The 27,303-nt window shown below is 37.9% G+C and overlaps 3 protein-coding genes and 1 long non-coding RNA gene across 4 annotated transcripts in view; 3 read left to right on the top strand and 1 right to left on the bottom strand.

Annotated features, from left to right (window-relative positions):
• LOC149038037 (uncharacterized) overlaps window positions 1–318 on the bottom strand; it is a 1,507-nt gene extending 1,189 nt beyond the window's left edge. The window contains exon 1 of the mRNA XM_089186701.1: window positions 38–318. Coding sequence (XP_089042827.1) covers window positions 38–299 — 262 coding nt within the window. The 5' untranslated portion in view covers window positions 300–318. The remainder of the gene's footprint in view (window positions 1–37) is intronic.
• The window catches only part of LOC149038030 (uncharacterized), a 92,589-nt gene that overhangs the window by 18,273 nt on the left and 47,013 nt on the right, over window positions 1–27,303 (top strand). The gene's annotated exons all lie outside the window — the stretch shown is intronic.
• LOC149038036 (uncharacterized) lies at window positions 2,295–10,551 on the top strand. Its single transcript, XM_089186713.1, has 8 exons — window positions 2,295–2,390; window positions 2,470–2,621; window positions 3,524–3,649; window positions 4,550–4,581; window positions 5,273–5,420; window positions 5,889–6,068; window positions 7,987–8,049; window positions 9,573–10,551. Exons 2-8 carry the CDS (start codon window positions 2,591–2,593, stop codon window positions 9,575–9,577), a joined length of 585 nt encoding a protein of 194 aa, XP_089042839.1. The 5' UTR covers window positions 2,295–2,390; window positions 2,470–2,590; the 3' UTR covers window positions 9,578–10,551.
• LOC113670651 (uncharacterized) lies at window positions 13,957–26,183 on the top strand. The gene is made up of 16 exons (XM_089186668.1): window positions 13,957–14,141; window positions 14,862–15,259; window positions 15,713–15,803; window positions 16,290–16,384; window positions 16,882–16,966; window positions 17,065–17,102; window positions 17,689–17,824; window positions 18,274–18,504; window positions 18,998–19,223; window positions 19,349–19,443; window positions 19,757–19,897; window positions 20,402–21,157; window positions 21,572–21,679; window positions 22,069–24,273; window positions 24,996–25,116; window positions 25,710–26,183. Exons 1-15 carry the CDS (start codon window positions 14,111–14,113, stop codon window positions 25,109–25,111), a joined length of 4,752 nt encoding a protein of 1,583 aa, XP_089042794.1. The 5' UTR covers window positions 13,957–14,110; the 3' UTR covers window positions 25,112–25,116; window positions 25,710–26,183.

The raw sequence follows: 27,303 nt of genomic DNA, 5'->3' as shown, positions 1-27,303 counted from the left end.
GTACACGTCAAGAGCGCGTAGTTCGATCTTTTTATACCTGTGTATTTCTTTTTTAGGGAAAGAAGAAACCATCTTCTTCTACCGGAAACCAGAATTAGATCCAGGGTCTGTTTTGCTCTTACAGCCTCACAAGTCACCAAACTGGACCTATATTGTGGATCTGACGGAGACCAACGAGTTTGAATTTTGAACTGTTTTTCCATCTTCAGAAGACGTTCATGCAGACTGACGAGAGAACAACAAAATACACAACTTATTAAATACAGATGCATAGTATATTTTAGAAAATAGACTAGCATACAAATCCAGTTATTTAAAACAGTCAACAACATCAACGGATAAATTATGAAAAAGTGTATACCACGCGACCTTGCGACGAGGAGGTAGCTTTTATAACCACAGGGTTCATAAAGGAGCTCAAGTTGCGAAAGGACGGAAGGGAATTGCCAGCAAAATCCTTAAAATACATAAGGTATAGAAGGAAGCATATATAATGGTTGGATTGCAATGAGATGACTGTAACTCACAAACCATTGAATTGTACTGAGATGATCCACAAATTATTGGATTGTAATAAAATGATTGTAATCCACAAATTATTGAATTGTAATGAGATGATTGTAATCCAAAAATTATTTACGTAATAACCATGTGCACCATGCGCAATGGCTTTACTGTAAAATTCCAGACTGAGGGATGAAATGTTTGCTTTATGGACTGAGCCTCTGGGTACGGTCCATAAAGCAAAAATTCAGCCCGAAGTCTGTTAAGTTATTTATTATATGCCTTCACATAGGCAAAGCAAGCGGAATAGAGAGAACATCTACATTGCCTATCATTTACGTCACAATTTCATCAGGGTAATAAACTTATGAAGAAAATCTTCTTCAGAACTCATATTTAAAGAAGAGATACATGTTTTGTTCAATGTTCAATTTTGTCTTTTTTTCAACGAAGTTTCTTTCAGGGAAAGTCACTAAGTTCACTAGGTTTTGTGGGGGGAAAAATCTGTGATGCCCATAAGCAATTACCGGGGGATTCTGGACCCCTAATTAACCAATCAGAGTGCACGTACTATCGCAGCCATATAATAATCGATTGTAATGAGATGATTGTAACCCACAAATTATTGCATTGTAAGGAAATAATTGTAATCCACAAATTTTTGGATTGTTATGAGATAATAGCATTCACAAATGATTGAATTTAAATTAGATAATTGTAATCCACAAATTATTGGATGGTGATGAGATGATTGTAACCCATAAATTATTGGATTGTAATGCAAATATTGTAATCCACAAATAGTTGGATTGTAATGAGATGAATGTAATCCACATTTTGGTTTTGTCCTCGGGTACCGGTACGCAAGAGCCGATACAAAAGACCAAAAAATACATAACAGCTAACCAATGACTCCTAAACAAAGAAAATACAATGGTTATTCCTTTACGCACCGGTACAGCACCGGTGCACGAGGACAACTAGACAGTTCATCAGTTATCTGGAATGCGATGGATCGTTGTGGGACTATATATTAATACACATAAACATGCTAAATGTGACTTTATTTGTAGATTGGAATTTTTATTTTCAGTTCTCGAAATGACAATAATCTTAAATATAAAATAACTGTCATGATATTCATTGTAACTGATGGCGAGATGACTGTTAAGCCGCACATGCATGAATCACTATTGTGAATACTGGTACTTGTAGCCCGCAAATAAATGGCTCTCATTAATTTAAATGAGATGCACGATTACTGGTTTATAAAATATTGTGATGGTTTGCTTACCTATCGACCCGTGAATTTTTGAGAGGTAAATAAAGGCCTAGAAATATTTATAACTTTTCGATCATATCCGATCATCAAATCATCAGACAAGTGCCTCGAACATTAAACAAAGTAGAATACCTTTTATTATTAGTGATACTCACCTTGAAAATGATCGATAAACCAAATTTACGACCAGAAAGGTGTCGGCTAATTGCACAGATAAAGCGTGTGAGCTTGCAAATAAAGGAAAAATATATCTCTTCTGAATCGATCGATCCGAATTAGCGCGCCAGTGATACGTAGATTACACACGACATTTTAGCTACTCATTCACCCCTCCCCCAGGTCTAGATTTGTCAATAGGTCCATCCCGATTACAATGCATTAATTGACTGGTTACAACGTCATTACAAGTCCAGTAGTTACTGGGTTACAACGGGCTGGCCAGTACTGGCCAGTACTGGGGGATAAAGGGACTACCGCTGGCCAACCGCTGGCCATATACTGATGGCTCGGTAGGACTGGTGACGAGTGGAGAGTCGGCCATGTTGTTTTAAAGACACTTGAACTCGTTACGCATGGACGGATTAATCTGATTGTACTTATTATCGTAAGTTTGTTATTCTTTATTGCGTTTAGCTTTATTTTTCTTGTCATTCAGCGTATTTATACTGTGTTTCACCCTGTAGAACTGTTTCATCGTTGTAATTAAAGCATAATCAACCGAGGAGTTCGCTTCAGTAGTTGGGTAGTTGTTGGTGCTCATCGAGATCTGTCGTTTTTGATGAAAAAAATTTTCAAGGTTAAATCATGGCTAAACGCGGGGCTCAAGTTGGAGATGGTGAGTAATTTTGAGTTGCTTTTATTTGTTGGCGCTGAACTTTTTTGCAGATATAAGTTCGAGTTGTAATCAGAGAACACCTATGCCCAACTTGTGGTAGAAATCTAAAAATGAAAAATGTTTGTGAACCTGCAATTTGGGGTCTTAATGTAGCTCGCAAGGTTCGTGCAAGGCCAGTGTTTTTTTTCCTCCGTTTTTGTTGCACACATACGTGAGGAAACAAAAGCAAAAGGCAGCTGAGTCTTCGCCTTACTCCCTAGGAGATGTTTGAGGAGTGTTCTTAGTACGGAATCTGTTGCTCTTCTTCTGAATGTAAATCTTTGAAAGTGGTGTGAGTTTGTTTATCCATCCATGTAAAGCCTTTCGCTACTGGTTTGATCTGATTTGATTTGATTCGGAAACGAAGAACACTCCTCCACTATCTCCTTAGGAGATGTTGGAGGAGTGTACTTAGCATGGACCTGTACTTAACCTTTGGTTAATGGTTATTTTTATGTCTTGAAAAACCATAAATTCTCATAAACAAAAAATATTTTTTTTTACTTGGAAATTTGATATTTGATAGGGCAAGATCAATTACTATTATCAAAACTTGCATTGTTAAGATTAAATTGACTGAAGGAACGACAAAAAGTCTTAGGTTCTTTGGTCTCATTTTGTGACATCCCTCAAACATGGATTCTTGGGTAGATTCCTAGTTTTACATCTGTTCACACAATACAACTGGATAGAGTATTTCAAAAATCCAATTAGAGCTAGGCTTTACAAGATTTAAAGTGTAGGTTAGGTTTAAAATAATTTGTGGAAGAAGGATAGCCTCACATGTTGTCAAGATGAGTGAGTGAGTGTAACAATAGAATTTCAATCTTGACCCAATTTTGACCTGATGTTTCCCAATTCAGAACCAATGTGGAAGAGAGGTGATGTTGGTGATGACCTACGAGCGAGTGAAATGGAATTGGGAATGTTGTACAGCGGTGATACTGGCATAACTGAAGACCTTGAGAACCCATCAACTCCAAGCTATTGTAAGTGGTACAATGCAATAAAATTTCAATACTATGGTCTCTACCTTTCTTCATTATCACATTTATTAACAATTAGATTTATGAGCTGAAGATATCATCATGAGATGGTTGGTGAGGGTGAAGCTCAAATTTACTATCATGCACAGGAACAGAAAGTCAATTTTCTAATTGTTTTAGTGTAAGTCTACCAATCATTGGACATCACATTTCAAGCTGGAGACTATCAATCAAAAGTAGCAAAATATTATTATTTCAAATCTCTGACCTTGTTGAGGTATGCAGAGGCAAGCCTTGTCATGATCTAAAGACACACATTATATTTGTTGCACAGGCAGTTATCATTACTCTTCTAAGCATTTATGTATTGACACATTTACATGTGAAAACAGTAACTATGCTTTATAAGAATCTTTGGAAATTTAACTCCATGGCAACAAAAAGTAATAACACTCTAAGCATTGTAAAATCAGCACCAAAAGAATAATATCAACCAATTAGAAAAAAGTAAAACATCTCAAGGAACCAATCAGAACTCAAAGTAGAAACTAGTAAGTTGTACAAAGCACCAGAAAACGAGAGAGATCTGCTTGTGAGTGGTTTTACTTTTGCATCGTGTTGAGAGGGTAGCACAAGTTTTCTAGTTGTCTAGTAAAGTAAAAACAGTGTAATTCTGGATTACTTCTATACTCAATTGAGTATAAATAATTCTATTGTTTTTTTGGTTGATTACATTAAATAGACGAAAGTCAGGCTAATCTTTCTTTCCCAAGTGAAGTACATTGCACATTTTTTTCTTTGGAGGGGGGAGGGGGTGGGGGTGTAGGGGGGATTTAAGACATTACTTTTACTTTGTCCAGGTTATTTGTTTGACTAAAAAACATTTTGTTTGGTTATTTTCAGTTAGAATGGCGCCAAATGAAATTTCCATTACGGTAAAGACTTTTGCTTTGATATGAATATGTGGCATTTCCTTGAATTTGACTGAAGTAAATTAGGAGAAATCTGACATGTTTTAATTTATTTTCTTTTTTTGTTTTGTGGTTGTTGTTGTTTTTGTATTTTTTTTGCTTTTTTGTTTTTGTTTTTGTTTTTTTTTATGATGATTATAAGATTTGAGGGCTATTTCTATTACATGGTGTTCTACTGAATGGATGTAATTACCACCTTGTTAATCATTTCCTAAGTTATTTTTCCTGCTTGTGTGCAGCTGCAAAAATTTCTCTTAGCAATTAACAGGCAAATAACTTGCATACAGGAATGCAACTTAAACACACCACCAATGTCTTTGTGTGTCTTTTAGTTCAACGGTTTTTCAATCAGGTAAACATATTTCTTGGCTAGACAATGTATTGAAACAACAGACAGCAGAAAACATGAACAAATTGATAACTCTTTTTTTTAACCAAATGTGGTGTGACAGATCACAATTTTTTTTTTTGATGATTGAATATATTCTTCATTCACTAAAATATCTAAAAATATTAGCATAAACTATGATAAAATCCCTAAAAATTCCAAAATCAGATCACTCTCTATAACTTAAAGTGACACTTGCCTAGCGTGACCTATTTTATATTACTTAGCCTCCCAGACACAGGCTTGACCATCCATTTTGTGTTTCAGGCATTATTAAAGGGTGCAGTGCGCTTCCTTTTGGTTTTCTCCAAGGCCCTTCCGTATGGTCTCATCGTTGCCCATGCACACTTCGGGGACACGCATGTGGTAGAACTGAAAAGAGAGAATCGGTATAATCTGACTGGTTATGTTCCTGGTAAGTACATGTATCAAGTGTTTCTGTGTTTCCACTTGCTAGGAAACAGCGTTTCTCATCATGCCTTTCATTCCATACCCTCCATAACAACCTAAAAAGACCCATGTTCTTCCACTAGTAACTTGTGTGATAAAGGTCAAAACTGAGTACTAACTGTTTTCGCCAAAAAAATTTTGTAGACTCCTTTACTTAGTATCAAGGGTATTATCCCGTTTCCAGTAGTACTTATCTTAGGTCCCTTGGTTTAATGCAACATGGAGTATTGATACCTCCTACAAGTCTAAAAAAGTGTTTACGCTCAGCAATTTGCTTACTTTTTCTGGACTGTTTGCTGTTTCTCCAGGTCTGGAACCCAGACCTCTCAACCAGGAGTGCAGCATTATGCCATGTTCAAATAATTTTCACTCCTGTAAAACATATCCATTTACATTATGTATGACACGGTATTTGTCCTATTTTGTGCTTCAGCTTTTTTAGCACCTGGCAAAGTCAAGGTGAGAGTAACATCCCAAGCTGGTGACTACCTCGGAGAAACTTGGTTTGAGTGTTTAGACAGGATGCCAGAGATGTTTGAGAGGCTGAAGGGCGATCCCGACTTGCAGAGGTCATTTTTCACTCTCTTGACCCAACATAATGGATTTTTACAAGGTCTGTCTAATGTTACTTCACCCGTATTTTGTTTCAATGTTCTATTTTAACTGTAATGATGTTGATTCTGGCGAGCCCTTCAACCTTTTATAAGTAAACTTTTGAGACAAATTCTGTGTTATAACAAGATTACACCTCCAGCCGATAGGCTGGCCTCTTGTCATCAGTTGACCTCAGGTTACACTAACTGTTTGCGTTTTTGTTTTTATCTTGCATTATTCTTTTAAATCAGGTTTGTCTTTTGTTTCATAACTTATGAGGTAAATAAGTTTCTCATAAAGAGAAAATAATTGGCTCCCCCTTTTTATTACCCACAATGCATTTTATGAATTTTACACTGATGCAGTACAATGAGCACCTCCCCTGGTACAATGCTCTAATAAAACTAGTTTAGCCATCCAACCAAAGAATCACAACAGCCAGTCAGAACTAAGAAAAAGAGAACTGTCAAAAGGGTAAGCAAGTGAATGTACAGTGTAATGTAATGATTTATACTGATAAGTTTGGGTTAAAAAGGCTTTTTATAACTTCAACATAAACTGAGCAGTTACATGTTCAAAATACCGAAGAAATAACTGACTAAATCCCAAATGCACATATCATTATATAATTTTTAGTGGCGTGCTCATTGTGATAACTTCAATTGCACGTAGCTATGTGCACCACTTATATCTAGCCACGTAATTTATGCCGGCATACTTCTAACAGTATTTCGTCACAACTGAGGCACGCAGAAACGTGTTTAACTGGGCCATGTCAGCTGCAGCTTGTCATCTGATTGTTCGAGAGTGTGGAAGGCATATCCCAGACCAATTGTAGCACAAAATAAATCAAACCTTTGCAATTTGGATTTCTTTCTCCATTTAGTTGAAAATTTATCTAATCTAACGTCAATCTGCATGTACGCTCTCAGTTGGGATTCGCATTCCGCCAGGAAAGCTCTTCCTTGGGGTGTTCTTGCGAAATATTCTTGAGGGGCTTTCGAACATGACTGCATTTTAAGAGAAGTTGGTGCATCATACTGAAAGACTTTCATCCAATCTTTTCGCCCAAAGAATTCAAAGTATCAGGGTTTTGCCTCTCCTTGTCCTACTTGTTTTTTAACAGAAGTACTCGTAAGTTAAGTCAATACTGGCAAAGAATGCTGCTCGAGATATCGAAAGAACTGCAATAATAGAAGTAATAGTGTAGTTTGATCGTCCGGTTGAGTGTAGTCCTGAGGAGGACTGTTGTCGGTAGTGGTGACTGACGTTTCGACAACCTGAGCAGAAGTCATCATCAGAGTCAAGTGAAAGGTTGTTGTCAGTCGAATGTACTTAGTCCGGTTTGTCTACACTGATTGGTCAGTTTTGCCGTGGTGTTATTGGCTCTAAGACTCAAGTGGCGTACCTACGCCACTGCGCAATGCCTAACCTACAGCACCAACTACTTTCAACGACTGACCCTGGAAAGCTGGTCTACTAACTTGGAACAGACTCCCCTCAACAGGTGTCAACCACTACCGACACTATACAAACGACTCATCCACGACATTAACATTACAAACGAACCGAACAGAACAACCTAACTTCACCAACGGATCCAAACCGACCAATCACGACTGACAGGTACATTCGACTGACAACAACCTTTCACTTGACTCTGATGATGACTTCCGCTCAGGTTGTCGAAACGTCAGTCACCACTACCGACAACAGTCCTTCTCAGGACTACACTCACCCAGACGATCAAACTACACTATTACATGTTACCCCCGGGTTCAAACCATTTACCGTAATAATATTAGTACTAGTATTATGCGTTAAGTTGGTTTATCCATCTATGCACATTCTATATCAGATAATGAATGACTGGGGAGTTTTGCCATAAGGGTTTTAAAGTGGTGTGAATTTATAATGATAAGAATTTTTTATTGTAGAAGATGGATACGATGGAGATAACGAAGCCTCGTCGTCTGATTCATCAGACGATGGGAACCAGGGTAATGTACGAGATATGTTAGACTTGTTACTACTGGTATATTATTTAAGTAGTCTTATGTGTCGAGTTCGTTCACCATCCATGTAAAGCCTTTCGCTACCGGTTTGATTTGATTTGATTTGATTTGATTTGAGTAATTATGACAGATTTTAATGCAATTTACTTATGAAAGCTTGAATCAAAACACGGGTTTCGAGGAAAACTAATGACCAATATGACGTGCGGGACGTTACTTACCCCTCGTAAACATAGAACCCGTAATATTCTCGAGAGAAAAAAAAACATCTCATTACTGTCGAGCACAGAAGTTATGTAGACTAGGTAAAGGGTGGCATTTATCATAATGTGATATGATGCAGAAGTACTTTGTTTCTCTAGAGTAAGGTTTTCAATATAACACCGGTAACTGGCTAGAAACCCCTGCTTAAGGGAAGTGTAATTATCGGCTGTTGTTCTTCTACGTATGCTTTTTGCCGTTGCGAATGAAGAAGGGAGAGGTGAAACAAGGGCTGATTCAGAAATATCTAGATAGCGAGTGGCCTAGCCAATCAGAATGCAGCATTTTTGATAGATTGCTGGAACGTTTGGCGCTAGCTGCCTTTTTGTTTTTGTTGTTGTTGTTGTTTTTGTTTTGTTCTGTTTGTAGTTTGATATCTCTGAAATCTTTGTCGCAAAAAATTTTGCTTTTCTCTTTTCAAGCTGTAGAAGATCAATTGAAAAAAAAGTAAAGCAATGTTATTATTTCAAATCTTTGAACTTGTCGAGTTTTGCAGAGGCGAGCTACACGGTCGATGATTTGTAAATAAGAATGAGACCGAATCAGTACAAAGGAGACGACTTGACGCTGAAAATTGCTTGCGGAGTCAGTTTTCGTTTGTCTGAACGTTGTTAATTTTTGCCGTGTGCAAAATTCGTGGTTGTAATTAAAGCTGGAATCTTATTGGTTTTGTCGATAACGAATTATTTTCACATTTTCAAGAGATTTCTCCCTCTCTTTTAAACGTTTTTTTAGTATTGAACGGTAATTCTAACTATATTTCTACCATCGTTCTCCGAAACTTACTTCGATTTCCGTTTGTCGCCGCTGTTTTTGGTATTCTATGAAAGCGATCGTTGTGACAATGGAAGGTGCTTGAATATAAGAAAGCACAAACTCCGCAGAGATATGACTGATTTTACAATCAGCCGAATTAAAAGCCTTGCGTGAGAGTGAAAGGTCGCATCTTTGACCTAAACATATGAACAAGAATTGGATGAAATCAAGGCATCCTTTTGTTTCTTGTGAATTTTTCAAACTGATTTCACGTGGTCTTAAGTTTTCACTAATAGGGAAGGCAAATTAAGTACTAATATGCATCCATATCTTTGGGTTAAGGTTATTACCTCTCATCTCTTACAAATCCTTTCACGTCGTCTGTTGGTGTGTATCAGTCACATTTATGGATCGAGGCTCATTGCTCGAATTTAGTCTACCTGTGCATAAAAAAAAACTAAACGAAACTTTGTGTTTTAATTTCTATTCAGCTTAGTGCCGCGTAAACGAACAGGAGCCTGGTGATACATGTGACAGACCGGAGATAGGGCCAGATGATCCGCAGCCAGACGCGCTATCTGTTGGCGAAAGCTTGAATATTGATCAGCATCCGCCCACAGACAAGACGAGACGAAGTTAAGAGACAAGCCGAAATCGGAAAAGCGACTGATCATCATCTCAGCAGCAGGGCTGATCTTTCATATACCAGGATCTGAAACAGTTCATAATTGAAGATATAAGGTTGGCAGAGGAGTGAGGACCTGAGGAACAGTGGGTACAAAGGATCAGTAATGTAGGACTTGAGGATCAGTGAGGACAGAGGATCAGTACTGTAGGACCTGAGGAACAGTAGGGATAGAGGACCAGTATTGTAGGACCTGAGGAACAGTGGGGACAGAGGATCAGTACTGTAGGTCCAGAGGAACAGTGGGGACAGTGGAACAGTACTGTAAGACCAGAGGACCAGTGGGAACAGTGGAACAGTACTGACAGAGGACCAGAGTAACAGTGGGAACAGAGGATCAGAGGACATTTTGTTGGTCAGCCCTTTGCCTTTGCACCCAAATGGGTGCTAGAATGGCCTTTATTCCTAAACTTCTCCTTTAAATTTTTTCTGGATACTTGGACAAACTTAAAGTTACTTGACGTCTTTCACAGGAGAATTATTTAGCTTTGTGTTGAACTCTCTTGTATCACAGGCTCCCAACCGATGTGGAAGTGGCTGATAGACAATCATCTAGTCAACAACACCATTTCGTCTTTCCTTTAACTTGACATAACTGGGGGAAAATCGATTGGTTGTCAGCATCTACTTCTATTTGGTGTCTTGTCTTGGCACTCTCTTTTACATTTGTAAATAATTGACGGCAAGTAGAAGCGTTATTCAGGAATTATATGATATGACGATATGAGCATATTTTGGAAAATATTTATATATCAAGTGAGATATTAAAGTTATTTTTCTGTGAACAGGACGAATTGTTTTTCAGCATGCTGCCGTTTGTTTCAGTAGATAGGGTAACAATAGACTACCAGCAGTCCTTCTTTTTCGGCGAAGACCGTCACGCGAGTCAAATAAAATTCAGTTAAAAAAAATTGATCCTACTCCAATGCGGTGTTAAAATACTTCTAAAAAATATGCGCGAATCTAAAGCGTGACAAGCCTAGTTCAGTACTTACTCTCTAGTAAAAATAACCCAACATTAACCTCAACTTGTTGTCAATTGACTGTTATTGAGTTATGGGAGGGGTAGGTGGGCAGTTGCTCAGATACTGATATTGATCCAATATCTGTTGACTAATAACAGCGCACATAGTCTCTCCTTTTTTGGAGAGTTTTTCGCGCTGCCTGCTTTCATCCGACCACCACCCCACATCACATTTCGGCAGCATATGTAGCCTACGTGTAGCCGTACCCTCCCCCACTCGCCTCCGTTTCGCCTTGGCGGAGGAAGGGTACGGCTACACATAGGCTATAGCATAATTATCGATCACCCCTGGGTAAAAATTTCATTTTTTAGCCAGCCTCTTTTTTTTTTTCTTTTACTACGGTTCCCATTTGTAAATTTCTTGGTGTGATGTCTAGGTTGGCTAAGTGTGACCCCTCTCTAAAAAATTTTTCCTCACCCACCGTGTTTTGTACGCCTCGCAGACATGGGTCATTTAACCAGAGAACGAACATTTAACATATAACCAGAGAACGTTTTTTACCTTTTTCACTATGGGTCATTTAGTTTCCCCTCCCCCCAGACTGTGCACTGGAACTTGACAAAACAACAGCGATAGCGGCGACAACCTTAATATTCCCCTTTCTTGCCCCAACTATAAATTTTCTCAACCCTGCACACTCTAACATCAGTACGCATCTTCTCCAAACATATCCTAAGATGCCGACTTGGAGAATTTGTCTAACAATCAAGAGCTTCTTTAGTCGGTGATCAGCTCCTTTATTCTCCTGACCTTAATGTTTGATTCAGGGCTGATATGGTAAGGAGAAATTAGATGCAAATCACTCCTAGGGGTTAAAGGGTTAAACAGACAAAATTAGCTTAGAGTAACCATGGGGGCTGGTGGAACCAAGCCGCCAGAAGCAAGAAGGACTTCATTGCTCAACTCGCGATACTGACAAGCTCTGACCAACAGCTTCTTACCAGACAATCTTATTGTAAATGTTTATATGTAATTTTTATTGAACCCAGGGCCCCTAAGGATACCAGCCTTGCAGCTGACTGGGCTACCCTGGTAAAATAAAGTTGTCCTTCTTTCTTTCTTTCTTTCTTTCTTAGACGTTTTGGTGTGTAGTATCACTGAGTATCTTTACGAGTTTCGCTGAATTTTGACGAGTCCGTAAGGCGAGTCAAAATACAAACGAGTTAAAATGCTCAGTGATACTACACACCCAAACGTCTTATAAGTTATTCATTATCCAACTGCTTTTTTCTCTGCGAATTTTTTTCAGGTCTCATTTCAGCTACTACTTCAGTAGTGTTCATAGCTGCGAGGATCGCTTACATTTTATTTATTCACCGCAGTGCAGATATATGATTTTCAGACATTTCCAGTCATCTTTCTGCTCATTTCTCATAAGGCGGGAAAAGCAAAGCAGATAGAAAAGCGTAGCATGCATAGCCGATTGGTTGAGAAACAGTTTTTTTTTAAGGTACAAAATAATCAACTGTCCAAACAACCGTACAATATCGTAGGATATTTGTACTCTACTCGTGTGTTATTTTACTATACTTTGTACAGTTGGATAATTGGATAATAGGGCACAGTTATTCGCAGGTACTCTGGATAAAAAATACAATGCCACGAAATTTAAACTTCCCATGTGAATTTGCCCGTTCTGCATATAATCCACATCATGTTCCGGGATTCCCAAAACTCTGGTTCCATACAAAAATTCCTCTCACTGGTGGTCTTTCTAGAAGAATTTCATCCTTATTTCCTTCTTGTACCGGTCCAAAATAATTTTCGATCAGAACTTTCACTCAGAAGAAATCAAACTATTTCAAGTTTATGAGACGTTTTGGTGTGTAGTATATATCGCTGAGTATCTTTACGAGTTGCGCCGAATTTTGAAGAGCCCGTAAGGCGAGTCAAAACACAAACAACGAGTAAAAATACTGGGTGATACTGCACACCAAAACGTCAGGAGCTCCTGAAACGTACAATAAGTTATTTACTATCCGACTGCTTTTTTTCTTTGTACTCTACTTATGCGTTATTCTTACTCTACTTTGTGCAGTTGGATAATAGGGCGCCGTTATTCACAGGTACTCTGGATAAACAATGCAATGCCACGAAACTTCTCATGTGAATTTGCCCGTTTTGCGTATAATCCACACTGTGTTCCGGGATTCCCGAAACCCTGGTTCCAATCAAAAATTCCTCTCACTGGTTGTCTTTTTAGAAGGCTTCTATCCTTATTTTCGACTTGTACCGGTCCAAAATAATTTTCGATTACAACTTTCACTCAAAAGAAATTAAACTATTTCAAGTTTATTTGACGTTTTGGTGTGTAGTATCGCTGAGTATCTTTACGAGTTGCGCCGAATTTTGACGAGCGCGGAAGGCTAGTCAAAATACAAACAACGAGTGAACTCAGTGATACTACAAACCAAAACGTCAGGAGCTCCCGAAAACGTCTAATAAGTTATTTATTATCAAACTGCTTTTTTTCTGCTAAGTCTTTCTGCCCATTTCTCATAAGGCGGGAAAAGCAAAGCAGGTAGAAAAGGATAGCGCGCGCAGCCGGCTGGTTAATAAACAAGTTTTTTTTTACAGTACAAAATAATCAACTGTCCAAAAAACCGTACAATATCGTAGGATATTTGTACTCTACTCGCGCGTTATTTTTACTCTACTTTGTGCAGTTGAATAATAGGGCACAGTTATTCGCAGATACTCTGGATAAACAATGCAATGCCACGAAACTTCTCTTGTGAATTTGCCCGTTTTGCATATAATCTACATTATGTTCCGGGATTCCGGAAACCCTGGTTCCTATCAAAAATTCTTCTCACTAGTGGTCTTTTTAGAAGGCTTTCATCCTTATTTCCGGCTTGTACCGGTCCAAAATAATTTTCGATCAGAACTTTCACTATTTCAAGTCATTTATCTTATAAAAGGGACTTCACTCCTGAATTAGTGAGCATTCAACGGTGTAATAGCGCGTGCTTTCGATGAAGGGAACCATTCGAAAGCTGCAACAATTTTTTACTTCTCTGCTTCTAAGAGGCCATGATGTAATGTTACCAAATTTATCCTCGCTTGGAGAAAAAGTACTTCCGTTTTGGAGGGGTACAAAAAGCGAACGACCAATCAGAAGACAGTTACTGTAATATCAACCAATCACGACCCGAGAAAATACCTGGGACACCATGTTGATTTAAATAAGAAATCGAAAAAATAATTTTATCTAAAAGCTTTTAGTACTTCAGAGTGGTAGATCAATGGTCCAGCGCGGAATTCTTTTGATTTTGATGAAAACTTTTGGCCATTTGTCTAGCTTAAAACCTGATCTGGTATGCCTAAGCGTGGGGCTGAAGCCAGAGTGGGTGAGTAATTTTCATGCGCTTTTTTCTTCTGCCGACACTGAACTTTTCCCAAACTGGTTCGAATTGTGCTACCTCAGCGTAAAAATAAGCTAACTAAAGATTTCACAAGGAATTGCTAAAATGATGCAATTTCCTATGAGTCCTTTTAATTTGTCGAATGGGGAAGCTTTGGGCTGTATGTTGCTTACCATTTGCTGAGCTGGAAGAGAACGAGTGACGGCCGAGTGCTTTAGTAGCCAATTTGTAACTCGTGCGAATCTGATCATTACTTGTGCTCACTCATAAACAGTTCGAGTTAAAAGGCAATTTTTCAGACAGTTTGCCCTTTTTCTTCCTTATTAATTTTATGACAGGTCTATTTTACCGCTAAGAAGGATTCTTGGGCAGATTCCTAGATTTGCTTATGTTTAGACAATACAGCTCGTAGAGTATTTAAAAAAGTCAGTGAGAGCTGGCCTTCACGAGATTTGTAGCGTAAATTGTTCTGGATCATATGAATTTTTTCTGCAAATGTTTGTTGAGGGTTTCAAATGCCCAAAACCTTTTTAAAACAAGGAATTTGGGTAATCCTTGGGGAGAGTTTACTTGTGAAGCTGGGAACAGTCTGACACTAACAAGAAAATTAAACTACAGTGGGATATTAGGTACTTACATATCAACTTAACTTCATGTTTATATGATTATTTCTCACAAAAATATTTAATACACTTTTTTTTTTAGGAAACGAGGATTCAAGTGGCCATGGTGTGTATGGTTTCATCGGAGATTTGATTCGCGAAGGAAAAGATGCCAAATTTGTGAACAAAAAGGGGCGCTATGTCCTAAACTGGTCCAGTACCTTGGAGCGCTATGCCATCTACAAATCCAAGAAAAATCCTCAGTTTAAAAGCAAGAACATTAACAGGAGGAAGGCTAGCAATGGTCTGAGGGCAGCCTTGCTCAACATCTACAAAAAAGATGGAGCAAAAGAGTACAAAGAGAGCAAAAAGGTCAATGACAAGGATGAAGTTATAGAGAGACAGTTTCAGATGCCTCCTAAAGTGTTTCAGTCACTGTTTGGATCTAAAGTGGAACTTTCAGATGACAGTGATCACGAGACAAGCAGCACATCTTCAGAGGTATATGATACAAACCCCAGTAGAACTCAAGTATATTTAGGGCGGGTGTATGCTACCTAGTATTTTCAAAACTTGAGCTCTGTTTTTAGATAAAGGATATTATTCGAAGAGTATTCCTGTGTCTATAAATGATCAAAACTATTGTTTATCTTACTGCCTTAGACAGACATGGAGCAGTTTGTTTGATTTAATTAATGTGCTTTGGGCAAGATTTTTGCACAACCACTTACTTCATTATTCAGACAGTTTTTGGAAAATGTAAAAAAGGGAGAAACAAGAGTTTGCCTTTGGGTCTATGGCTTTGTTTTAGAATAAAAAAAGTATATGACAATACTGAAATCTTCCAATAGCGCATAGAAAAGGAGCAATGTTTTAATATTGTTATGGCATCAGTTCAAACACTTTTTGCCTTTAATTTAATGCCCCTTTTATTTTCAAACACCATTAATTAAGGCTGATGAGAAACTGCAAGCGTCACCTGATGTAGGCGGGTCTCCTGACACAAGCGACACAGGTTTTGAGGAAGCCATGGATGTCTCTGATGGTAATAGTGACTTTATATTTTGGGCCTGTTTTGGAAAATTGTTTGATCAGGGTTTTATCATTTGATCATTCATTTATAATAACCCTTTACACTCTTCCATCAGTGTGTATATTCTCCATACTATTTCCATAAATTTTCTAAGATTCTGACAAGGAGAATTTTCTCAACAATCATGAGCATTCACAGTTCGTAATCATTTCATTTGTTCTTGTGACCTTAATGTTTTAATTTGAGTCTGTGGTGATATTTTAAGAAGATATTAGATATTTGTCACTCTTACATCTATGGGTTAAAGAGTTTAAATTATTTATTTAACAAATAGAGGGTCATGTTTCTAAACTTGTAGAATTTAGCCTTAAGGAAGCTAAGAGCAGCAACAGATGTTGTTGCTAGATGTAAAAGGTCAGGTGATATTGCACTTTGCAGTTACATGAATGACATCATGGTATTGTCAGTATTAATATTTATTGACTGATATTTCCTTAGATTTGCTCAACATGAATGCAACTGGTACAGCACTCCAGGACAACATCAAGAGAGAGGATCCTGTTGATCTAACAAATATCGAAACTCCATCTCAGGTAAATAAAAATCACAACAGCTGTAATTGATATGTTCATGAAATTACAATTACAATGAAAATGGGACAAACTCTCACCTCTCCCTCCCCCCCCCCCCATCACACACATGCTGTGCATGTTTATTATGCATGTGAGATTGGAATGTTTATTACAGTGATCAAGTCTGAGAGACAGGCACTCGGTACAAATTGTTTTAGAAAAAAGTTACTACAAGAAAATAAATTTCTTTCTTATCAGTTTAAAAAAAGTACACATGGTTTATCAATTATTTGTCATGAATCATTTCAAACCCAAAGATCCAAATTTCGATTCTCTGTACTTTGTTTTTCATATTTGTGATATTTTTAGCTCTGGGAATTTGTTTTTTAATCCAAAAGTAACCCCTAGTTGACATTGTGGTTCTTCTCATCACCATCTGGTTGAGAATGTCTTGATATTTATACTGAAAGGTTTGAAAGTTTACTACAATAACTGTTAAATAATCCTTGCCTTAACAGATATTTGGCATTTCTGCTGAAGATTTAGACTCAGCGCTGGAGGAAATCTGTACCAACTCAGATAATGATGTGGACCAACCTGGAGGTATATTTTTTATATGGTTTATTATTTATTATTTTGAAAAAAATAAAAGTTGATTTCTTTTATTTCCTTCTACAAATTTTCCTTCTAATCTATTGCAGTGGTTCAAGATATTTCCCCATCATCAGGCTCTGTGAAGGTAATTTTATTAATTTTAGAAATTGTCCTGGTGATCTGCAAATTTAATCAAGCACGAGGATGAAACATTTAAAGAGCTTTGATTGATACATTTTGGTCTGGAAAAATGTTTTCTATTTCAAAGTTAGAGTTGTTATAGTGAACTGTAGATTCTCTTTTTCTGTCAATGTGTTACTTCCTACTCAGTACTTTGTTCTTTGCACTGGTAGCGAGGTTTGATATGATTCAAAGATTGTTGATTTGGCTGATATGTGTGTAAAACTTTCATGCATTTTAACTCAAGGGAGAATAAAGGAGAAAGGTGTCTGGGCCAAGTCTCCTCTGTCTGAGCATGTCCCCATTGAATCTTTAGCATGTAGAGATTAAAGGTATTTCTACTCTTCTCTGGATGGGATATGAAATAATACTGGACTGATGCATTGTGTGATAGTATTGTTAGAAGAGTGGAGATTATCTCCAGTAACCATATGCATGTTCAAGAAATAATCATTTCTATGATAAAAGATGAAAAGTTCTTCTTTCCCCATTCTTTACCAGGCTGAAAATTTACCATCTCTCTTCATTATTGATACATGTCTTGCTTTCAGGGTGGAATTCAGTTCCATATAATGTTGACAGAGGCACTGCTTGAAAGTGACACAAGAGGTGTGGCACACTTTGATGGAGTAGGTGATGTCTTTTTGGAGAAGACCAACCCCTACACCTTCTCTGGGTTTGTTCCAGGTTAGTTCATTGTTTGTCAATGAATAGTTCTTTAATTTGTAGGATGTTGGTTTTACCTCCTGTAGATGACAGCTGTAGCTTGCTATAAGGAACCCACATCCCTCCAATTATCTGTCTGTCTGTCTGTCTTTCATCTGGTCAATTTAGTGTTATCAACTGAGTTGATAACATAAATTGTCAGGGTGATGAAGGTCTAATGCTTGAAATGTCAGCCTTTAAACTATTTACAGTGCCCAGTATACGTTGTCAACTCAGTTAATAACACTAAATTACTCTGTTATACTCTCCTACCGATGCTGACCACAGTTTCTTTAGAAACTTACCCCTGTTATTCTTTCATCTGGTCAGTTTGTCCATCTGTCAATTTGTATGCATTTTCATCATTCTGTTACTCTATAAATAAAGTAAGGGTCTGGCTTGGAAAAAAAAAAGTTTTTATTCCATTTCAGCTGCCCAAGAAGCTGGACCTGTTCTTATTACAGTCTACACTGAGGCTGGTCGAAAGCTGGGAATTACATACTTTATGTATGTGGATGAGATGCGGGAGACCTTAAAACAGCTCATTAAGGACCCTGCTCAACTATCATTATTCCTAACCATGTGGTCCCAGGCACATGGAATCATTGGAAGCAATAGTGATGTTGCACAGACTCTGGGTCTGTTTGGTTTACCAGACCAAGGTATGTGAATATGAAAATCATGTTAGTGAACTGTGGATTAAGAAGTGAATTTAAAAGCAATCTTAGCAGCAATGAACACTATTTGATCACTAGTGAAAATAGGGCCTGGAAAAGTATTCAGGCCTTGGTGATACAGGTACAGCAGCATTGCAAGGGTCATTTTTGTAAATCCCGTATTGGCCTGAATTTTTGTCAGGCCTTATTTTCACTACTGTTCAAGTGGTGTTCATTTCTGCAAAAATTGCTTTCATATTCATTTATTAATCCGCAGTTCACTTAAATGAATTTCATATATTCACAGTCATTTAGACCAAAGTAAGTAACAGAGGGTAAGAGTCTGTTCCTCTTTGATCTTTATCTTGATATCATGGATTTGGAAAAGACTGATCCTAGGCCATTTGGAGACTTGCTGTACACAGTGAAATAGTTACAATTTATCTAAATCAAATTTTAAAATAAAATTATGTGTTATTCACTTTTTTCTTTCACACAGACCCATTGCCTGACACTAAACAGGGGCAGTCTCTTAAAGTCCTTCAGCTACTTGTTTATACTGCTGCTCAGGAAGATGCTCAACAGTTTTTACAAATGATCTTCAGTACCTCTGCTGGAAAAATTGTCTTCAACAGTTACAAGGATCGAACGCCTCTGCCAGAGGATGTTGCAAGAGCCAATGGCCATGACGAGTTGGCAGAGTTCTTACAAGATGTAAACAAGAGGTAATTTAAAATAATAATGATGATCACATCTTGTTGTTTGTCTGGCAATGTAGTCACATGATTTGATTAATGTGACATGACTGTATGTTTTGACTTACAAAAGTATTTTTGATTTTTATTTTCAGATTGTCAAAAGAACATGACAGTAATAGTGTTGCTTTGGGTACAAGTGACTGGTTAGAGTTAGTCCAAGCAGTTGACAATATTCAGAAACAGACTGGTGAGTATCTTATTCTTGAAGGCTGAATTTGCCAATAGGAAGTTGTAACTATTTATTCAGGCACATGATTATCCCAATAGAGTGCAGGACTTTAATGGCCTACACACTTAACTCACTGCAAGTTCTCAGCAAGTCAGTGGAATGGTGTCAGATTGCAAATTTGAAGGCTTGGGGTTATATTTGTCTTGATACACTCATTTTTTACCCCGTCCTTCCTTACATTCCTCCATTCTTTAAAAAAGTGACAAACTAATCAGTATAAATTTTGTTGAAATATATGTAAAATGTATTTATTCCTTAATTTTTACAACAGTTTCTAATGATGAACGAGAATCATCAAGAGTGCAACTTAAGGATGATGATAACCAAAGTGACTACTTTGCTGATGCTGAAACATCTTCTTGTGGTTCCCTTGAACTTATTGGTGACTGGTCTGATTTAGAAGAAGAGAATGGTAAGTGAACTTTCTGTTACTGGATACAATACTTCCACTGAATTCCTTTTGTAACCCTTTAACCGCTAAAATCTGCTTGTAAAACTCTTTTGTCTGTTTCATAAGGACTGTACACTTTTCTGTGTAAATCTTTCAATAGAATTTGGTGTTGCAGGTGTACTTCCATAAGACTCCTTTTGACTGATAAGGGAGTCATTACCCATTACTTTTTTGCTGGATAATGTACCAACAGAACATGGATGTTGCTAATTTTGCTTATGGTGTGAGTTTGCTCTGTGACTGGTCTAGAAAGCTCAATCCACCCTCTTAGCCAATCAGATGCAAAACTTAAAAACCAATCACAACATGGCCACTGGCAATTTCTTTCACTCAAAGCAGTGTGCTTATTTGTATTGTAAGCTCATATTGGCTCCATGTGATATTTCCTTTCTTCTGATTGGCTGTTGTGAATACTTATTTTGGTGGTACCACACTCAGTCGCAATACACTTTATTATGTTCACAGGGGCTTGCACAAAAGATGAAGACTGTGAGAATGCAACAATTGAAACTGGTATTGATAAGGGTGCGTCATTGCTTCGCTATCCCCAAGAGGAACCTCTCAGGGCTTCCTTAGGATTTTCGGAAGAAAATGAAGCTACTGAGGAATCTCTTGAGGATGAAACCCAATTGGGTAATGGTAAGGACAACATTGAAAGTCCTATACTCTGTTGTGCCATCGGTAGACCCGCTATATTTTCAAGGCATTATCTAGAGACTTGTTTCCTCCAAGCTGAAGAAATGGGACCAGTGAGCCAAAAGAAGGGAACTGAAAGGAGAGATAACAGCGATTCAGAGCGTAAGTATGCAACAGAATCCTTACGTCAGGAGAAAACGACCGAGCTTTACACATCCCGAGAGGAATTTCTCAAAAATTCGTCACGATTTTCTGAAGAAAATGCCGTTACCGAAGAATCTTTTGAAGATGAGGCCGTGTTTGGTAACTGTCAGGACGACATTGAGAGTCCTAGCATCTGTGAGGAGTCTTCTGTTGTGAACTTCCCAGCTTACAAAAGGCTACCTCTACTGCGTAGCTTCTTTCAATGGCTGTCCAGAAGAGAAGATGATTTATCTGCAGAGCAGCAAGATGTGTGTTCCCTCCAAGCTGAAAGAATGGGATCAGTGAGCCAGAATAAGGGAACTAAACGGAGAGATGACGGTGGTTCAAGGCAAAAATATGCAGCAGAATCCTCACGTCAGGAGAAAACGACCAAGTCAAAAAGTAAGATTTCCACTTCATCTTGTTTCTTAACAAGATGTGTAAAGTGAATAAGTGAATTATAATTATGGTGATAACGACAATAACTACACTAACAGTGACAAGGATAAGATGATAATGATGATGACAATGGTATTGACAATGATTGTGATGTGGAAGTGACAATGAAAATAATGCTTATGAGAATTGTATCGTTTAAGATAATTTCAAATGATGAGTTGTGATTTATCGTAGGGTTGTTCATCCGCTTGAAATACTTCTGAGAGTTTTGTTGATTTAAACCCTATTGTTTAACCTACATAACGTATCACGATTCTTTGTTGACAGAGGAATGGTGAATATCATGAGGGTGTTTGTCCGTTTTAACTGTTTTTGTCCTAGTACTAACAGTAAATACAAACGCTTTTTTCGTAACAGAACATCGACAACGCGGCCACTGGATAAAGTTTGAGACAGCCTCTCGTGTGAGATATATTCTGTTAACCGCTGCTTTGGTGACAGTATTAGCAGGAATCAAGCTTGGAGGTACGTGTGTTTCCAAACTTCATAAACTTAGAATGTTAAATTACTTTCAGATTGTAGGGCTCGGCCTCTTGAATCAAACATGCTTCAAGAATACGAGGGGCGATTCTCTGAAACATTTTCAACAATCTTCTCTCGATGAATCATTGTTACTATCCCATATTAAATCACAGCTACGTTTTTATCAAAGACATTTCCAAGTTTTGTTGAGCATGGTACGACTATTCTCATGAATTTGCAAGGTACTTTAACTATAGCAACGTGTCAAAATACCCTTACACTGTGCGTGCTTAGTCAGTAACTTGGATACAATCGAGGTTAAGGGAAATTTTCTCTTTCTGAGATACAAGTTTAACATGCGCTTAATTGTTACCTTGTTTGTTTACTAATAGAGAATCAAATTCTTCATTGGGCCGTTGGTAATGGATACACTCAGTTTTCCAAACTTCTACTGAAGTGTGGGCTGAATGTGGATGCTCCAAATTCCCGCATGGAAACTCCGCTTCATGTAGCAGCAAAATTTGGTTTCATAGGTCTCACAGATGTTTTGACCAAACTAGGAGGTAACGTCAACGCTAAGAGTTACCAACAGCAGACACCCCTTCACTTGGCCGTATGGAATGGTCACCAACAAATTGCAGCAATGCTATTACAACGTGGAAGCGATTCCCATCGAGGAGATGTGTTTGGACGTACTCCAGCTCATCTGGCTGCAATACAAGGACAAGAACAAATGCTTAAAATGTTAATATTAACTCAACGTAGCAGTGCTTTGAAGGCTAGAGACAACTTTGGACGGACTCCCCTTCATTTAGCTTCGGTTAAAGGAATTGAGAGATTGGTGGAACTCTTAATCCGACATGGGAGCGATTTAAGTGCTCGAGATAACTCCCAGAAAACTGCGCTTCACTTGGCTGCAGAGAGTGGACAGGATACCATTGTGCACTCCTTGATAATGCATGGAGGTGATATCCAGGACGGAGATCTCTTTGGCCAGACACCTCTCCATTTGGCTGCTCAGACTGGGCGCAACAACGTTGTGAAATTACTTCTAGAACTTGGAAGCATTGTTGGTGCAGTAAATGTGTTTAAGCAATCTCCTCTTCACTTGGCTGCAGAGAGTGGAGAGAGCGGATACAAAGACATTTTGAAGGAGTTGATACAGCATGGCAGTGATGTCAATGCTGCAAATATATTTGGACAAACCGCACTTCATTTGGCTTCTCGAAAAGGACATAAACGCATCGTAGAGGTCCTTCTACAACATAAAAGCCAAGTATCAGCTTTAGATAACTCACACAAGACTGCTTTGGATTGCGCTATTGAAAGTGGCCATCAAGAGATCGTGGAATTTCTTGATCTCTCTTCAAGACGTGGTAAAAGTCGCTCTTTGGGATCTTTGACGAGAGTTCAACGCGATGTTAACATGAATTATATTTCTAAACATACACCACTGCAAATCAGACAAGATCCTCTCCAAGTTGGTACACCGAAGAATGGAAGCAGCGAGTTTGATGGAAACAAGCATCGAAGTACCATTAATGCCTCAAGTTTATCGCCCTCTTTTCATACAACGATACCGTCAGACTCTATCACAAGTACCTCGAACGACAGCTATGTATGTGTTCCTCATGACTGCCGAAAATATTCTCGTTTGTATTTTAATTTGCTCCCGCCTTGTTTCGTCGCATGCAAACAGAGAAGAGGTGTAAAAAGAGATGAATACAATCTTGAACTGATATCATCAAACATCCCCATCTGTTCGCAAAAACACATGCAAGTGTTAAAGAAGAAACTACAACAAGCGTGCCTCTACCGCAAACCAGACATAGATGGAGATGTAAATAGTGGGCCAAGCTTTCTCGAATATTTTGGACCAAATGTCTTCAATCTGAGCTGCCATGACTTTCGGCGAGGCCAAAAATGCTCTGGTTGCTTTGTTGCAGATGAAGCGAGAGGCAAGCCAAAAAGGGTTATGGAACAAGACGAAAACTTACGTTATGCAGAACATGATCTTGAATGTTCGACAAATACCCACGAATTTCTCGTAAAACAAGTTAATTTATACAAAGAGCTACCAGCGGATTTCGTATGTCGATGCGTCATGATTCGAGTTCTCCAACGTTTGAAAAATTTCTCCTTTCTGCGTCCTTACCAGCTCTGGTGTGATAGCTTTGAAACACTTCATCCGTCTGAACAATGCGGAATCGATGGGTCGCGACAACCAGCTTGCAAGGGAAATGGCTGTAAAGAGTGGACACTTGCTTGTAAGACTGAGAATGCCACCAGAGAAAGACTAGCCATTTACATCAACACTAAAAGAGTGAAACGCTCGCAGATTGGTGTGACATTTACCGCTTTAAAGACTGAGAATGCCGGCGGAGAACGACAAGCTACTCTCCACAAGTTAAACAGAGTGTCTCCTCCGCTAGTCACAATTCAATTTGCCCTGCTATTTATTCTTATCTTTTGCACGACTTATGTATGGTATAGAGTCGCCAATATGTCCCCAAAATTTACAGGTTTCATGCCCTCTTCAGCTACGTTTTTTATTCTACCTACCTCAAAACCACCAGGATCCACCAACTCGTCAAATGGTAAGATCATTTTATTCCAAAAGAAGTCAATGAAATCAGAAATTTACTTTGAATAACCATGAACGTGCTTTTTAATGCATTCACCTGTTATAGAAAGTAGCGAGGTTACATGTACGTGCCTTAAACTTTTAGGTTGTAGATGTACAGCTACTTTAGTTGACCGGGCTGCCGGACACTTCCCTTAAGATTTGAAATTCTTCCTTTTAACTGTTACACATTTCTTGGTAAATAATTTTAGAGAATTGACAGATGTATCAGAGTAACAATGCTGTTACTGATATGTTCTTCTAATCTCAACACCGTTTGTAGTAAAATGTATTGTTACTGTAGGGAGAGTTGATATGTTAATCACCTTTGGGAGTTAAACTGACAAGACAGGCCAAATGAAAGAGGGTCTAGGATTTTTTTACTTGTGGCGTTTTACAGCCGTATGCTTTTATTTTCATAAGCTTTTGTAGAAAACCCGCAAATGTTTGTGAAATAAATTAAGACATCCGAAACAGAGCAAATTACTGTAAAACATTCATTTTCCAATTTCTATTCTTTTGTTTTCGACCTCTTGATGAACGATTTGCTATCAGTCGCATGCATAATTTAATCCTTGCGATCGTATCATGCATAGTACCTAACTGACAAAATTAAGTCAGTCTTTTACAACTAAATTTCTGAATGTAGACTGAGTTTTATTTTCAGCATCTTATGAAAATTTTATTCCATTGCAGATGTCAATTGGTTACGTAGGAAAAACGATCCACTTGATGGACACAAACAAAGCAAGAGAAGAAACCAGCAGACAACGCCAGAACGAAAAGGAAAACCAAAAAAACACAAGATATGAAAGAGGTATGGTACCTTCACCATGAGACACTAAAGATTCTGTGGTCGAAGACTAGCTGATCGTTGCTTACCATTCAATTTCCCAGCACCTTGCATCAAATGCAAGTCTTATTGTAGTCTTGAAAGTGACCGACCAGAGTGACCTGAAATTTCCAAGTTACTCAGTAGTGGTTGCGGTGTCTCGTCTTCCAGTATGTGAACATGATAAAGGGGAATGCTATCTTGAAAACTCAAGAATGCTGGTTCTATTTGCTGTACACTAGTCTCTACCAAGTATTCAGCAAAATATTCGATAACCATAGAAACTGTTGCTGTAATCCGGCAAACGTATCTGTTTTCTTTTTTTTTTTCCCCGTAATCCTAGCAAGAGACACTTGTCACACATGAAACTAGTTTATAGTCTATCACACCAACGAACCAACGAGGTTTCTGTTATTAAAACATCTCCACCAAATCGGAAGGGCGGGGCTTGAAGTTTCATGGGTTACAGAGTTTTTTGTTTGTCCCACGATCAGAACAAAATTTTCAACATCTTTGTCGATGTACTGTAATAGTTTTGAAGTTTATTATTTGTGATTATTTTTGGATTATTTTTTCAGAACAACACACATTTCAGGAGTGAAATTTGACATGGCGCTCAGACGGTTCATTCCATAGAGCCAGATTTGTCAGCAGCCTAAGATAAACCTATTTTTTATTTTATTATTAAGCACAATAGTTCTCAAATCCGTAAATAAGTTGTCGAAAAGACAACTATATGGATGCTTGCATTTGTGTTAGTTTGAAGAACTTTCACGATATGCCTAGCTCAGCATTTTATTTAGAGACGATGCAGTTGTACATGTGGATTTTTAAAAAAAACAAAAACTGTGCTCAGCAATTAATAGAACAAGACAAAGGAATGTCTGGAAAAAAAGCTTCCTTCTCCTCTCGTAATAGTTTGTAAAGAAAAGGAGAAATTGATAAAAGTGAGAACATTTGTACATATGAACACCTCAGAAGGTTAAAACGTTTTCAAATTCTTTCTTTGAATGAAAAAATTTGCAACAGCAAATTAAAATATTACAAAATTATGACATTGTTTACTTTCGTTCCCTTCGTATATCTTGTACCACTACGCCCTTACGCGCAGCCAATCGCAAGAGTGTTAACATTTTCAACCGATTATTGTCTAGTTTCCATTTGGTGTCCCTGTGGTCATAATGACTAAAAGTTTCGCGGATAACTATTCTTAGGAAAGTGATTTACTACTAAGCTTGGAGAGGTTCTGACAGGTTGAAAATTATTGGGGGTGGGAGGAAAATCCTCTATTATTTTATGGGAAGAAAAGAAGATACAATTCGCTCAAGAATCTCACTAAATAATTTGGTGAATTCAAACATTTTATTATAGATAAGAGTCAATCACAATAAATGATGAAGTTGATCCAACGACTCAGTTTACCTAAAGAATAAATTATAAACAGAGCAGTATTCGCAAAACCAAAACGGAAGTAATCACATCAACTAATAACGAAAAAGGCAAGCGCGGGCGGAAAAACGCTAGTATCTAAGTCCGATTGGTTTGGAAAACGAATTTTCTCCATCTATCAGACCGAAATAAAGCCAACTCAAAGGAACCCTGGGTTGCTTTCAACACTCAATTGAAAAGTACTCTTGTTATGAGTCATTCCTCTTCCTTTATACATTTATAACCCCGGTTGAAACTTACACTTGAAAAGTTTCCCTTTTCATAACCTATGCAAAGAGTGAACTAATTCGCAACTAACTGAGGAAAGTCTAAAAGTATAGTCCTTCTCTTTCACCAATCTGTAACATTGATTAATTTAGGAAAAAATCAATGCAGATCAATATATGAGTTCGGTGGTTTTTAGAAAAACTAATAATTCAAATGATTTCAAATGTAACCACTACTTGTTGATAAAGGCTTTCTTCAGCAAATGGTATAAAGAAAAGGGAAATTAACTACATGTTTATTAGCTTAAAATTCTTTACTCCGGTAAAAAATTACACCAAAAATTCTTCTTTTTCTTATTTGACTACTATCGTGGGTCGTCTGATTTACAAGCAACTGATGAAAGTCTTACAATGTTTTCCTCTCTTCTATCACTCGGTAAAACCGACAAATGTACGAAAAGAGGACCTTACACCTTAACCCTAATTACACCCTAAAATCAGTATGCATATTCTCCAT

Source organism: Pocillopora damicornis, chromosome 11 (assembly GCF_964200805.1).
Source record: "Pocillopora damicornis chromosome 11, jaPocDami1.2, whole genome shotgun sequence".
Lineage (NCBI taxonomy): Eukaryota > Metazoa > Cnidaria > Anthozoa > Scleractinia > Pocilloporidae > Pocillopora > Pocillopora damicornis.
The sequence above is the reverse complement of the archived record's forward strand: the minus strand, read 5'-3'. Positions and strand labels throughout refer to the sequence as shown.

What these genes read in the sequence shown, in the direction of transcription:
- LOC149038036 (XM_089186713.1), top strand. Translation starts at nt 2,591, where the DNA reads ATGGCTAAACGCGGGGCTCAAGTTGGAGATG. An exon ending in CAAATGAAATTTCCATTACG is followed by an intron (nt 4,582 to 5,272) that starts GTAAAGACTTTT and finishes TTTGTGTTTCAG; the next exon opens with GCATTATTAAAGGGTGCAGT. An exon ending in TCTGACTGGTTATGTTCCTG is followed by an intron (nt 5,421 to 5,888) that starts GTAAGTACATGT and finishes TTTGTGCTTCAG; the next exon opens with CTTTTTTAGCACCTGGCAAA.
- LOC113670651 (XM_089186668.1), top strand. Translation starts at nt 14,111, where the DNA reads ATGCCTAAGCGTGGGGCTGAAGCCAGAGTGG. An exon ending in TGATGTGGACCAACCTGGAG is followed by an intron (nt 16,967 to 17,064) that starts GTATATTTTTTA and finishes AATCTATTGCAG; the next exon opens with TGGTTCAAGATATTTCCCCA. An exon ending in TGATTTAGAAGAAGAGAATG is followed by an intron (nt 19,898 to 20,401) that starts GTAAGTGAACTT and finishes TTATGTTCACAG; the next exon opens with GGGCTTGCACAAAAGATGAA.